At 39.2% G+C, this 15,300-nt stretch overlaps 1 protein-coding gene across 8 annotated transcripts in view; it reads left to right on the top strand.

Annotated features, from left to right (window-relative positions):
- kdm6ba (lysine (K)-specific demethylase 6B, a) overlaps positions 1-11,121 on the top strand; it is a 93,399-nt gene extending 82,278 nt beyond the window's left edge. For all 8 annotated transcript variants that reach the window (XM_079371389.1, XM_079371388.1, XM_079371385.1 and 5 more), the window contains 13 exons: positions 187-3,851; positions 3,996-4,122; positions 4,374-4,479; positions 4,773-4,978; positions 5,157-5,266; positions 5,359-5,427; positions 5,591-5,739; positions 5,877-5,991; positions 6,100-6,287; positions 6,400-6,541; positions 7,469-7,595; positions 9,208-9,378; positions 9,549-11,121. In XM_079371389.1, the coding sequence (XP_079227515.1) occupies positions 187-3,851; positions 3,996-4,122; positions 4,374-4,479; positions 4,773-4,978; positions 5,157-5,266; positions 5,359-5,427; positions 5,591-5,739; positions 5,877-5,991; positions 6,100-6,287; positions 6,400-6,541; positions 7,469-7,595; positions 9,208-9,378; positions 9,549-9,566 (5,193 nt within the window). In that variant the 3' untranslated portion in view covers positions 9,567-11,121. The remainder of the gene's footprint in view (positions 1-186; positions 3,852-3,995; positions 4,123-4,373; positions 4,480-4,772; positions 4,979-5,156; positions 5,267-5,358; positions 5,428-5,590; positions 5,740-5,876; positions 5,992-6,099; positions 6,288-6,399; positions 6,542-7,468; positions 7,596-9,207; positions 9,379-9,548) is intronic.
- Positions 11,122-15,300: the final 4,179 nt, after the last annotated feature.

Raw genomic sequence — 15,300 nt, 5'->3', positions numbered from 1 at the left:
GAGTTCAATCATTCTTGCTCAAGTCCCCAGTACTCTGTTTTGTTGAGTTTTTGTTCTTCTCCATTTATGAGAGTTGAGGATTTAAAAATAGCGCATCAAGTATTTTTTACTATAAATTAAACGGACTGATAATAATTGTTACCAAGATGCAATAATTAAATATCATTTCATTTTGTGTTTCTTAAGGAATTGGGCACCTACAGGGGTCCAAGTCTGCTACCTCAGCACCAGCAGAGCCACAATCAGGTCATGGATAGTCGGGTTCCTGTGCCCTCCCAGCATCAACAACATGTCAGCCCACCACTGCCCCAAACCAACTCCACACGAACACCTGTTATTACCCCAAATCTGCCTATATCCCAGGCCTCCTACTCCATCAGTGGCTTTGGCAACAGCACCAGCTCAAAAGGTACACCAATGGGTGTTGTATCCACACTGAATAAAGCAGCACCCAGCCCTGGGAACAAAGGCATCAGTAATGGCAGTTGGCAGAGAGGAAAAGAACCAGTATCCCAAACTTCAACTAGAAACGTCGCTGGTCCCGCCCCTCACCTTGATTCACTACTTCAACCAGGGTGTCAAAGAGGCCAAATTATCACTGCCAACCAGCCTCAACAACAGGGTCAGCCTAGACCAAAACAACCAACCACCAAGTCCCAACCCATGAAGGGGAAGACCTCATTCTATGCTCAGGCTGAACAGAAGCAACCTCCTGTATTTTCTTCATCTTCTCTGTTCTCCTCAGGACACCACAGGACAGGGGATAGTGTGATTACAAGCAGAGTTTTAAATCCTCTTCCTGTCTCTCCTACTAAATATTGCCCAGCGTCACCCTCCAGGCTTCAACCTCCCTCGACGGCCATCAATGCCCCCGAGTCATCTAATCCAGCCTTTTTTACTGGACTCGATCATCAGCCAGACTCTGCCTCGACACAGGCATACTCTCAGCCCCATATTCATCCCCCAGCTCCCACCCCTGTCTCTCAGTCAATTGAAGAGGCCTTAGACAAGCTTGATGCAGAGCTTGAGGGTCATATGCAAGCTGTAGAAAGGAGAAAAAAGGACAGAGAGGAGCATGAAAGCAAAATAAGAGAAGAGGAGAGCCTGAAAAAAGAATGGGAGATGAGACAAAAGCGAGATGAGGAAAGGAAGAGGAAAGAGCTGGAAAAGAAGGAAGATGAGATAAAAAAGAGAGAGCTGGAGAGACGGGAAGAGGAGAGAAAAAAGAGAGATTGGGAGAGGGAGCAGGAGAGAAAGAGGAGGCAAGAAGAGGAGCTGAGGAGAAGAGAAACAGAGAGGCTGGAGGGTGAGAGAATAAAGAGAGAATGGGAGAGACAGGAAGAGGAGAGAAAAAAGAGAGACTGGGAGAGGGAGCAGGAAAGGAAGAAGAGAAATTGGGAACAGAAAGAGGAGGAGAGAAAAAAGAGAGAACGAGAGAAGCAGGAGGAAGAAAGAAAAATACAACTTGAGCTTAAAACAAAAGAGGAGGAGAAAAACAGAATGGAACATGAGAGGGAACATGAACTTTCTAATACAAAAGGCAAAGAACAGACAGCTATTGAAAATCTGGAGAGACTGCTCTCTGGCAACACTTCTCCAGCACCTCTACCTCCTCGCCTGTCTTCGGTTACTGTACCTCCTTCAGGTACATCCCCCCAGAACTCCCAGGCTTCACCCCCCTATCCCTGGCTAAGCCGTGGTGGCCTGCTCCCTTGTCCACCAGGCCAGCTACCCACCAACACTACTCCTGTAGAAAGGCTTCGGCCACCCCCTCTTACACCTCAGACAGAGTATGCCAGAGAAAAGCAGAGACAGAGAGAGATGTGGAGCAACAATGGTGGAACAACTTTCAGTCCCTCATCAACTCACAATACCTCAGGGATGAACCAGTCTTTAAACCCCAATAAGCCCCCTGCAATGCAAGTTGCACCCAGCCCATCCAAAGATATAGCCAGGGAGAGAGACAGCACCCAGCATTCTCTGCCTAACTTGGCACTTAGAGAGCCCCCCAAACTATATCAGGCTTTTCCCAGAGAAAAACTTCCACAGCCACCTTTATTATCCACCTTAACTACAAAGGGGAGCCTCAACAAGCAGTTGACTGAAAGGGGAAATGATCAAAGTTGTGGCACTGACTGTGACAGTGCTCAGTTTGAGGAAGAGCCCTCTGAGTTGTCCACACTGCTCCCTGATGGTCTGGCTAACATAATGGCGATGCTGGATGAATCCATCAAAAAAGAAGAAGAAATGTGTAACAGTCAAAAGACTGGGTCAGCTAGTCTTCTCGATAGCTTTTCACCCAGCATCCCTCCAATGAAAAGCTACTTGTGTGCCCCAGACCTTATTCCAGCAACAAAGCATCAGCCAAACCAGGAAGACTTTGGATCAAATTCACACGCTAGCCCTCCTGTGCTCAGCCGCCAAGGTTCTTTAGCATCTCCCTGTAGTCGAACATCTTCTCTTAATGAGGACGACGAGGATTACCTGAAACCTCCCCTGAGTGTTCCCAACCCTAAACAGCCGTTGGACATTGGAATGGGTATAGGTAACACCAATTACCGCCACAGTGACTTGGCTAAACTTTATGGTCTCCCAGAGCAGACTAAAAGTGAGGCTGATGAGGAGGAGGAGGAGGAGGAGGAGGATTCTGAGACTCCATCTTGTTCTCCACCACCCCAAAGGCCCCATCTTCACCAAACAGGTGTAAACAGCATGTTCAAATCTCTAGCAACAGTCCTAGAGAGCCAGAAGTATGCTTACCGTGGTGGGCCATTTGGAAGACCCCCTCCATCAGCATTGGTTGGAGTGAAATATTCTTCTTCACTGTCACTGGGCCCTGATATAGACCGACAGCAGCAAGGCAATTCTCCAACATCTGATTCAACCAATCCACCATTCAGTCCAATTGTCCCACCTCTTAAGTCCTCCTCTCTTTCTCAGCTAGAGGACAAGAAACTGAAAATAGAGGATGCTGATGTCTGGATAGATAATGAAGAAATAAAAGAGAAAAGTATTACCTGCAGCAAAAAAGAGACTTTTCCCATCGTTAGTCCTGTAAGGGGGGTAAAGGAGGAACAAATATTGACCACTATCTCTCAGTCTTCTCTTGCAGAGTTGGGAAAGAGCTGTGAAATAATACTCAGTCGACAGTCACTTCCTCACAAGAGCTTGGACAACTGTGAAGGCAACAGCAAAATGGAAGACAGACATAAGCTTGAGAGAGTCAAGGAGCGCAGAGAGAAAGATCGAAATAGGGATCGAGGGAAAGAGAAGAAGAAAAAGCATGGTCACAACCACAGTAGCAGCAGGAAGCATGAAGAAAGGAAAGAGAAGAAGCATAGAGAAAAGTCAGAGGACATGGCCTTCTCCTCCTCTTCATCGTCATCATCTTCTTCAAATTGCTCCAGTTCCAGAAATAGGCGGCATAAGGATGGCAAAAGCCATAAGGAAAAGAAGGATCGCAGAATTCTTGGTGACCTAAACCTCCAGAGCAAGGAGGGGTATGAGAAGAATCAGAGTAATCATGTCATGGATAAGAAAAAACGCGAGGACGTTTCTGGTTCGAGCTCCACCAGTGAAGGAGAGCAGGCAGAATGGATGTCGAGAAATTCTGTCGAAAGATCTTCTGAACACAACAAAGTCTCAGAATCTGGTTCTTCATTAGGCTCAACAGACTTCTTGAAACTGAAAGCGCTGTCAGATGGGCCCCCCAAGGAGTTGAAGATTCGCTTGATAAAGGTGGAGAGTGGAGACAGGGAGACATTCATCGCCTCTGAAGTGGAGGAAAAAAGAATTCCACTGGAGGAAATCAGCATCAAGAACACTGCTAGTGAAATCATCAGGTCCTGCAAGTAAGTGCACTGTGGAAAAATACTCATAGAATTGCATTTGTGAATATGTAATATTTCTAAAAAGTTATACACAGTAGCAGAAATGTAAATCTGTTTTGTGCATTCATGTTTTCACCTGTCTGCATGTGCTCTTCTGTTCTTCAGGGGGGCAAAAGTCAAAGGGAAGTTCAGAGAATCGTACCTACTCCATGCCTTCTCTGTAAAGCCTATCATGACCTCCGAAGAACCCATTCCCAGAGAGAAACTAAATCCTCCTACACCCAGCATCTATGTATGTTACTTTGTCTAATCCTTTTGACACAAATGGGAAATTAGCTTGTCATCAACATGGTAGAAATGTAAATAGCAAACTACCAATTGTAGAAAAGAAACCAACTTCAATTTTTTATGTGATACAACATTTATGCTTCTTTAAGCCATGTATTCCAATGTACACGCCTGTGCTGCCCTCTTGTGGAGATGCATTTTGCATGAAGATAGCAGCTCTGTCCATGTTCACTAATGTGTTTTTTTCCTCTATAGTTGGAGAGTAAAAGGGATGCCTTCTCCCCTGTGCTGCTGCAGTTCTGTACAGACCCCAAGAATCCTGTTACTGTTATTAGAGGACTGGCTGGATCTCTGCGACTCAGTAAGTTTACACCAGCACTGTACTTGCACATTCAAAACATATAAAATCGTCTCTTTACAGTTCTTGATCAAATTCTTTGTCAACCATTTATTAACTAAATGCTTTATAGTATAAAAAAAGGTATTTCGTTGCCATTTCAAAAATATGAACTACATGCATCAGTAGATGGATTGATTAATAGCTGAGTTGGTAGAGTGAAAAGTATTAGAAGTACCAACAGCAGCTTGAAGCATTTCATACCATTTCTCCTGACTTTCCCATTTCTCTCCCATTTTTCATGTTATCTTACACAGACCTGGGGCTGTTTTCGACAAAGTCACTGGTGGAAGCTAACGCAGAGCAGGCAGTGGAGGTTAGGACTCAAGTTCAGCAGCCTGCTGATGAAAACTGGGACCCCAGTGGGACAGGTCAGACATGGCCCTGTGAGAGCAGCCGCTCCCACACCACAATTGCCAAGTATGCACAGTACCAGGCTTCCAGCTTCCAAGAGAGTCTGCAGGTAAGTGTTCTTCTAAGACTACTACTTTATGCTAACTTTGGCTTGGCCATAGCCATATTGCATGTAATAATAATTATATATATATATATATATATATATAGTATTTGGGTTTTTTTCATGGCTAGGACATCAATGCTTCTGCCATCTGTTATTCAAGTGCTTTAATTTGTTTATCTAGGAAGAGAAAGGCAGTGAAGATGAGGAAGAGGATGATGATGATGATAAAGAGAAGAAGCCATCCAATAGCTCTGATAATTCCAGCAAAGAAATCTCTAAAGAAAGTAGCAGGTAAGGACAGTTGTGAAATGGCATCAAGATTGCTTGTACACTTAACAGTTTTGCAATTTGACACAATTCTTAAATGTTATTTTTTTCTCCAGTGTGGAGCAGAAACCAGTGGGAAAGATAATCAAGTTTGGGACCAACATAGACCTCTCAGATCCCAAGAGGTGAGCAACTTTCAGCATAGTCCTGAAACAATAGTGACTCTATAACATTTTAAATCTATGTTTTTCACAAGTTGCACTGTCCTTTTGTTTATGTCTAAATGGTTACAAAACTTTGTTGACATGAAAGATCAAACTAAAGATCTGACCTGCTGTCTTTTGTCAGATGGAAGCCCCAACTTCAGGAATTGCAGAAGCTGCCAGCATTTATGCGTGTGGCATCAAGTGGAAACATGCTCAGCCATGTGGGACACACAATCCTTGGCATGAACACTGTTCAGCTCTACATGAAGGTTCCAGGGAGCCGGACACCAGGTAAATAGTAATTGTCTTCAGTTTGCAAAGATTATTAATTAAACATGTAAAGACAATTTTTTTTTTTTTTTTTTTTTTTAATTAAATGGGTAATGAGATACAATTCTATGATATGACCGAGGCTTTTCCTCCCACAGGTCACCAAGAAAACAACAACTTTTGCTCAGTAAACATCAACATCGGCCCCGGTGACTGCGAGTGGTTTTCCGTTCACGAGAACTACTGGCCTGCCATTAATGACTTCTGTGAAAAGTGAGTGGATAAACTAAAGATAAGATTGCATTGCTGTTTGACTTTGAATTACACTTTGAATTTACATATAAAGGGCTTTAACACGTCTTTTTTCACCTGCTTGCTCAGGCACGGAGTAGATTACCTAACAGGGTCTTGGTGGCCAGTGTTGGAGGACCTCTACAAGGCCAACATCCCAGTGTATCGCTTCATCCAACGGCCCGGAGACTTAGTGTGGATCAATGCCGGAACTGTTCATTGGGTTCAGGCTGTTGGTTGGTGCAACAACATTGCCTGGAATGTTGGACCACTCAGTGGTGAGGAGCACACCATATAGGGATTGAAGATGCCCTTCACAACATTAACAATATTTTATAATTGGCTTTTAGCTTTTTTTATTCTTACAAAATTGTTTTTGTCTGCCTGCAGCTTACCAATACCAGCTAGCCTTGGAGAGATTTGAGTGGAATGAGGTAAAAAAGGTCAAATCCATTGTACCCATGATTCATGTGTCCTGGAACGTGGCCCGAACTGTCAAGATCACAGACCCAGACACCTACAAGATGATTAAGTGAGTACAGATGATTTGCAGATCCTGATTTTCTTATGCTCCAGAAGAAAACTAATAAACCCTCCATATAGATTCAGAAATGAAGAGATTAGACTATTATTTTGTTTACTGTGGTCCACTATACCTAAAGATTAAATAAGAGGTAGAAACATTCCCGTTGTTACTAAAGCAGCCCAGTCTTTAGGAACAAGATAACCTTGGTATGTACAGTTCTTAACAGATGTATTGGACCACCACTTAAACAACAGCTGACATAAATTAACAGCATTGTTAATTACCAAAATCATTTTTTAATGTTTCTGTAATGTAATGTAGTGTAATATTTCTTGATTAAAATATCATAGTTATTTAGTGTCATTCCTGAACAGAAAAATGTGTTTTAATGTTTGAATGTTGTGCTTTAGTAATTTCTGACTTCTCAAAGAAGCCCAGTGAGCCTGCTCAAATTTCAGTATAAAAGAGGAATTCAGTTTGAAATCGGACAATTTGGGATTTAGTTGATTCAAACATAAATGACACAAAAGTTTAATCTAAAGCTAGTCTGTGGAAACAGCTAGAAAAGATTTGTAACTCAATTACAAAAAGAGACTGTCAAAAAGTACATTGAAACAAGAATGCAAGTTGTCACAAAGCTAAAGGACACTGACAAAATATGACGTTTTTTTGTTAATAAGTGTCAAAAAAGACAATTTAGTTGTTTCAGTTTTTTATTTGCCAAATAAATAATATTTCAGTTTTCAAAGATTTGAAAGATTTTTTCAATATTTATGTTTTCTCGGTTTTATGACAGTTTGTCTTATACATTTTTTAAGCACTGTGTGTTTCAATTTAGTATTGTTCAATGTAATGATACCGATGCTGAACTGTAAAAATACTGTATACGCCATGACCTCCCTATTTACATTTATCACTTTATGTTGATGACAGACACTGCCTGCTGCAATCCATGAAGCACATTCAGATCCTGCGTGACCAATTAGTGGCTGAAGGCAAGAAACCTTCTTATCAAAGTCGAGTCAAGGATGAGCCTGCCTACTACTGCAATGAGTGTGATGTGAGTTGCTACCTGTGTCATTCTTAGCATGAACTCTTTTAAAGAAATAGCCATTTATGCCATCTACCTTACTAAGATTGAGCCTAATAGATGCAATTTAAAACTGCATAGGTTTTACTGAGGTGTTACCTTCTAAACCAGCCATTTAGTGTCTCCACTTAAATCCAGCAACAACAAAAAGGAACATTAAAAATAAGAAGTAATTTAACCCTACCCTAACAAGAGTGTTTACCATTTTAAAAAAAGAAAAAAAAATTTACCGTACTGTTGGAGTGCAGCAGGAAATAATCACTACAAGCATGTGAGGGCGGTTTTGATGATGACTTGCACACCATTCAGTATTTTAAATTGCATTATATATTCTTGTCTAACATTATGTTCTTCTCCACTCTTATTTTGTTGATGCAGTGAATAGAATCCGACATTACGGTGACAAATTTTGCCTTTATATTCAAAGTGCTATTTGTAATTCAAAATGTTTAAGATTTCATGTTAGGCAGGCAGCCCAGTTTATTAAAACTTTTTATTAAAATGGTAAAGTTCAAGCTCTGAACAGTTGCTTACCTCCAAAAAGAAGGAAATGCAATTACTCATGAACACATACATTAACTATGAAACAACAGGGATCTGATTTACAAAAGCTTTGATAGCAAACAAATGTGCAAGCTGATCTAAGCTTGCTAACGGGGGCACTAAATGTTTGTGTGTCTTAAAACGTGTGCAAACTTGATACGATCAGCAAAACATGTGCATTTGATCTATCGGAACGCAGTGAGGATTGCGTCTTTCATATGAACAAAACAACAAGTATTGTCCAAATAGTCCATTTGCCTTCATGAATATGCAATATGGGGTGTTTTCTTTTTGATATATTCAGATTTACTTGCTATTACTTGAAAATACTGGACATTAATTTGTTTCTCCCACTAATACCAATTTTGCGCTTGCAGTCATTCTGCTTTTCGTCCAAACTCTCTGTGATATAAACCAGTAGAACATGCAAAAGCCTGACTGAACCTGATACTACCACCTTCACAATTGCACCTAATGTCATTCAGGCAGACATTCTCTGCAAATTACCTGCAAAACGCACACAAACCAAACGTGCAAACTTTTGCAGTGAACACGCAATTTAGTTCTTTAATTGAGATCTTAGTAAATCAGGCCCTTAGTGTGTTTGACTTAATGAATATGCAGTATGGGGTGTTCCACCGTAGTGTGCAAACTACTCGGAGGAGAAAACACAAACAAGTTTAATTTCGTACACACATTGTGATTTACCATGCCAGAAAAAATTGCAGTGATTGTGATGGTGTCTGTTTTTAATAACTTTAAATAGGAAGGTGCCCCCTCTACAATCTGTGCTCCATTATCTTTCACACAATTTTTCTGAGTTGATCGCCCTTAAATCCCCATCAAATTTGCAACTGTTGGAGTGAACCCTCAGTTTAGTACGCCATTTAGTACTTTTAGTAAATCAAGCCCTATTAGTATTATACGAATTACATTTATTTGCTGTATTACAAACTTTTATAAATATGAATTTTTTTTACATAATTCTTTCCTCAAACCATATTGCATGTTTCCTAACCTGTTATCTAATCTTTCACAGGTGGAGGTGTTCAATTTATTGTTTGTGACAAGTGAGAACAACAGCAGGAAGACATATGTTGTTCACTGTGAGGACTGCGCACGTCAGCGTAGCCCCAACCTAACCAACGTAGTGGTGCTGGAGCAGTACGGCACGGAGGAACTCATGAACATATATGACTCCTTCAGCCTGGTACGCAAACAAATTGTTTGATTTTTCAGTTTTTTGCACCTAGTTGTTATTTCTGTCCCCTGGAATTAGAAATGTCTTCTTACCATTACGAGAATAATTGCAAACGTTAAATTAGTGCAACACTGTTACATAAATTGTCCTAAATGTACTGTGTTGTCTTTTTTTCTCAGGTCTCCTCTTCCCGGTGACAGAATTCTCCTTCTTCATCTCCTTAGCCATAACCAAAACTCCTGCAAGCCAGGACACATTTTCACTTTGGTCTTTGAATTACCCTTTCATTAATAAACACAATATTTGCTACTACTACTGCTTGAATATGTTTACTCATCCTAACTGTTTACAAAAAGAAATACCAAGCAGCCAATACCATACCAGTTTACTCTCAGATGGTGCTTTTAACCAGAAACCCTGGCAACAGTGAAGTTGAAAACCAGGGGGCAGTCTGTGCTGCCATTGAACAAACTTTTGAGGGTAGTTTTGGGTTTAATGGCTTGTCTGTAACAGAGAGAAGTTCTTTCTGGTTTTGTTGTCTTGAATCCTGAAATTTGTACTGTTTGCAATGTTTGTGGGGTGCTGTCTTTTTGAAAAGAATTAATTTATTGTTTTGTTTTTTCTAAACTAGATCAGTCTAGATATATACCACATTGGCCTTGTATTAAGAAAGAAAATAAAAAATACTAATAATAGAGATATGAACATTTTCTAAAGCATTAAGAATTTAAAAATTACAAATGTTTGGAATGCTTCAAAACATACGGGTTTTAATGACTTTTGTTGTGTTCTGGGAGGCTTTCCTTTTGTGTTTCAGATTCTTGGATGTGTTGTAAATTTTGTGTTTGTATGAATTATACTTTTTTTCATCAGGATATTAATATTCAGTTGACTCTCATCAGGTCTTTTTTTTTTAATTCCTCCATCTCTGAATGAATTATCCTCTAGAAAAAAAGAAAACATATAATTGTCATCTGGTTTGTGTGTGATTATACCTCGGATATATTTTTTTTGTTCCAATATGCAGACTTAAGATTTCCTGGATTTTTTTATTTTCTTCTTTTGGCATTGTACATTTAATTTAAAAAATGTTTTCTCTATTTATTGGATATCAATGTTCTCCCTTTTTTATTGGGGTTGTACACGTTTGCAATTCTTTTTACTCTTTATTTTTTAAAATGACTGATTGCTTTGTAAGAAATGAATTGTGGGGGTTGTGTGTCCACAGGAGTGGGGGCTGCTGTTTCTCTGGTGCTTGCCTCTTATTACTCCTGCCTTTTTCTCTTGATTATATATCAAATGATAACTTTATCTTGAATATAACTCCACCTTTTCTGTAGACAATAGGCACACTGCTCACGTAGAGAATGGAATGCTGTGTTTGTATGGTCATTAAGGAAAAAACAAACAACCTTTTCCAAATTGTTTGAGAAATGGTAATTTTTTATTCTGTAGGGGGATTTTAGATGAAATTTTTATGATATCTGTTCAATATGATAATGAGATAGATGGTGCTACATTTTCTCTTTAAACAACCTTTTTTCTGTTTGTCTTCTTAAAATGAGAATTCTATTTTTCCTGTTGCAATATTACCCAATCCCTTTCCTTCTCTTTGTGGTCATTTATTTATAACTGCACTGTTTAGAGAATTCACATACTTGCATACACACACACCAAACTGAGCCAGACATGTCTTAAACACTTGTGAATTTGTGACTATTAATAATAAACACATTTTGATAAATCTACAAATGAGTTGACTCTGTCGAAATTCTTTCCAGTTTGCTTTATCTGTAACATCTCAACTTTTTCCACAGTTTGTCATTCACATAAATGATTGAAATGCTCTTCTATGGTGTTAGCTTAACAACCTTAAGGAATACAAAATAAATCTGGTAATCATGTTTTAATTTGAAATTGCAAAAGACCCCACAATGTTGTTTCCTCACAGCAACTTGCGGGGGCTTTTCTGTGCTTTAATTTTCTTCATGTGACTACAGGAACCCTATAGCATTTCCCATAGTTAATAACTATCAATTTGGCCTATGTACAAGTAGGTTTGAGTTCAAGTTATCAATCTCTATATTTCAACCCTGAATTTATTTTGAAGTACTCAAACTCCATTCAACTTTATTAAACTTACATTATTGATATCATTTATCATCTCTGTATATATTTTTAAAAGCATAGCCCTTATTTGGCCTTCAGGCCTTCGTATTGTGTGTTTATTTTCCTGTAATGCATATGCAAAGAGCACGGCCTGTCGTCAGCTCGCCTTTACCTAACATTTTTTCAAGAAATAAACAAATATTCTATTTAGTTTTCTCTTTGTGAATCTGAATATCACCGCTGACTCCCGCCAGGCTGACAAATGTTTGGTACATATTTGTTCCTCTTTTAAAATATCCCTGAATGTAACAGAAAAAAAAGTTCATCAAGACAAAGCTAAGGTAAAGGACATTTAAATGTTTTAAATTATTTTATTTATTTATTTTATTTTTATTTTTACAGGGACAGTGCATATTAATAAACGTTTCTGTAAATATGCCAGAGTTAGCCAAAAGGCTAATTTTCATCTGTTGTCCCTGGCCAGATTTTATAAAGGGCTAAAAAAAAACAATAAAATTCAAACATTGAAAACAGCCACAAATGGAACAACATGGAAGTAATTAAGTGGACAGACAAGCAGTCACAGGTGAAAATACATAAACCATACAGGACAAACAAGAAGCAGCATTTGGTTAAAAAATGTCTAACATGCAGGACAGACTAGGAGCAGCATTGAGCAGACATAATGTACAAAATTTAACAGGTATTAGTAAAAGCATGTTTCCAATAACCTCCTAAAGTCAATGTGACGTGCACACAGGACAACATGAAACACAATTATACAATAAACACAGATGACACCAGGCCACATAAAACATTGAGTGAGCTATGCCTGAAGCTCACAACAATACAAACTAAAACATGCAGGCCACATTCATTAAAAACACAGGACACGTTCACCAACAAGCAGACACAAGATGGCAGCAGCGGGCGGAACTGATTCAGTGCTGACAGATGTGGTTATTAATTAGCCAGTGTTTCAGGTGAGAACTAAATGAGTGGTAAGTGTTGCGCTCTCTAATCAATGTTGGGATGTTGTTCCATTCACGAGAGGCTGTAACAGAAAAGGCTGACTGACTAAAAGCACACTTCCTCAGAGGAATAACGCAGTCGCCTCTTGAGACACCCTTTGTGTAGTGATGTGTATTTGTTCGCATGACTACAAAATCTCTGAGTACCACTCACTCAGGAGTGGGGGAGGAGCCAAACCATATATGATCTTATAAAGGAGGCATGCATTTTTGTATTTAATCATGTTCTCCCAGCTCAGAAGGTTGTATTTTGTGAGGATTGAACAGTGGTGGAATTGCTTTGTTTTTTTGTCTAAAACTTTTATTGTCTGTTTATACAAACACTGTTGTGGTTGTAATGTGGTGTGACCCTCCTGAGACCAGCTTGTCAAACAGTAGGTCATGTGTGAGAAAATCATTGAATGCATGTACATTATGGTTGCTTCAGTGGACATGGAGTTTCTGATAAATCTGAAGTTGGCAAGGTTACATTTAATTTGTTTACAGACTTTTTTACATGTGTTTTAAAGTTGAGGTTGGAGTCAAGTATAATGCCAAGGTATTTGAATTCTTTTACAATCTGTAGTTTATCACCAGACACAAGTATGTCTGGATCTTTTTCTTTAGAGTTATATGTTTTTGTGAAAAACATACCAACAGTTTTAGACACGTTAAGTTGGAGACAGCACTGATTAAGCCATGCTGTAATTTTGACCATTGCGGTTGTTAGTTTAGAAGCAACTTCTGCTTTTGTTAAACCATGCACATACAAAACAGTATCGTCCGTATACATTTGAATGTTAACCTCAGGACATACAGTTGGCAGGTCATTTACATACAGGCAGAATAAAAGTGGGCCCAGTATAGATCCCTGCGGTACGCCAGTGGACAAACAGAGGGCGTCAGATTGATAATTAAGTATTCGCACACTTTGAGAGCGGTTGGAGAGATAGGATTCTACCCATTTCAGAGCATCGGCCGAGAAATTAAAGGTGGATAACTTAGATAGAAGAACCCTGTGATTTACAGTGTCAAATGCCTTTCTGAGATCCAGAAAGACCGCACCAACAAAGCCACGGTTATTTAGCAGTGATTTGATTTTTTCAATAAAGAAGCAATTAGCTGTCTCTGTTGAATGGTTGGATCTGAATCCAAACTGCATTGAATGCAGGTGGAAAGAGCTGTTATTCAGGTGATGTATAATTTGCTCAGCAGCGCATTTCTCTGCAACTTTAGACATAATGGGAAGAAAACTGATGGGCCTATAATTGCAGAGGGAATGGGGATCACCAGCTTTGTAAATTGGTGTGATAACTGCAGATTCACTCTGAGATATTGAGAGGTTAATGATTTTGGTGATAGGTTTGGCTAATGCTGGACCGAGATCCTTTACCATTGTTGTGTCCATCCCAAAATCATCTTTTGCTCTTGATGACTTGAGGGATCTAATAATTTCTGTGATCTTTAATTCATAAACATTACTAAAATTGAAAGCTGGCTCTGTTGTGTTTGCCAAACTCAGATTAACCTGCCTAGCAGAAAAGCTCTGTGCAATAGTTGCTACAGAATCAACAAAGTATCGATTAAGAGCTCCAGTTACTTGAGCTGGGTCCTTAGTCAGGTTTCCATTCAGGCTTAGTTCAATTTGTTTTCCTGCTTTTGTTTGTTGACCCAGGAGCTTTTTTAACTGACTCCAAATTAATTTAGGATTTCCCCTCGCCTCACTAATTATTGTCATAAAAAAATCAGCTCTAGCTTTCCTCAACCCGGTTATCACCTTATTTCTTAACATGGTAAAATGAAATTTGTCGTGAAACAATCCGGTTTTTATGACCATTTTCAGTGCAAGATCTCGTTCTTTCATCAGTTTCAGAATATCAGCATTCATCCAAGGAAGGCTATTCTTTTTGTTCCTACACTTAAACTTACGGGAGAATTCTGTGATGACACTCTGTACTTTACTTGATAATATTTGACTGCCCCCCTGCAAGTCTTTTCCTTAAAGCAAACAATTCCAATTCAAGCTATTTATAGTGTTTTTAAGACATTCTTGTTTGTTCTTAGGGATTCTAAGGGATTCATGCTCTTTGGCAATTGAGGAGCTAAATCTCTTTTTTGTTAATTTTCTAATCACAAGAGTGAGGTTGTGGTCAGATAGCCCAGTGATCATATTGAGAGATTTGGTAATTCTCTCAGGTCTGTTACTGAATACCAAGTCAATCTGAGTTCTGGTGGATTGGGTTATTCTAGTTGGACCCTTAATCAGCTGTGAGAGATCTGAATCATCAGTAATTTGTTTGAGGTTCTTTCTAATAGCCTTATCTTCCCAGTTAACATTAAAATCACCCATTATTATCACCTCTTTTTAAAAAATTGCATTCTACAAGCAAGTTTCGAAACTTTTCATAAAATGCATTATTTGCAGAGGGTGGGCGGTAAATTACAATCAGGACAAAAGACATTTGTGGTGACAAAGTGATATTCAAGCCAATACATTCCAACTCATTATTAGACCAAGTTAATTCATTACATTGAGTACTATCCTTCACATAAACCATGACCCCGCCTCCCTTTGATGTCACTCTGTCTCTTCTGGAGATTTGATAGCCAGGTACCTCTAATGCTGCAGATGGTGAGTTTTCATGCAACCAAGTCTCAGACAAGCATAGAAAATCTAGATTTGAGTCCATTAGAAGATGTTGAATTTGGTCACTTTTCGATTTTAAACTTCGTATGTTAAGATGTCCACCAAATAAACCTTTGGGTTTTATTTTGGGGTCCCATATTATTCTCGAATGATTGACAGCTTGAA

This window comes from Symphodus melops, assembly GCF_947650265.1.
Source record: "Symphodus melops genome assembly, chromosome: 20".
NCBI lineage: Eukaryota > Metazoa > Chordata > Actinopteri > Labriformes > Labridae > Symphodus > Symphodus melops.
This window is presented reverse-complemented; position numbering and strand designations above follow the sequence as displayed.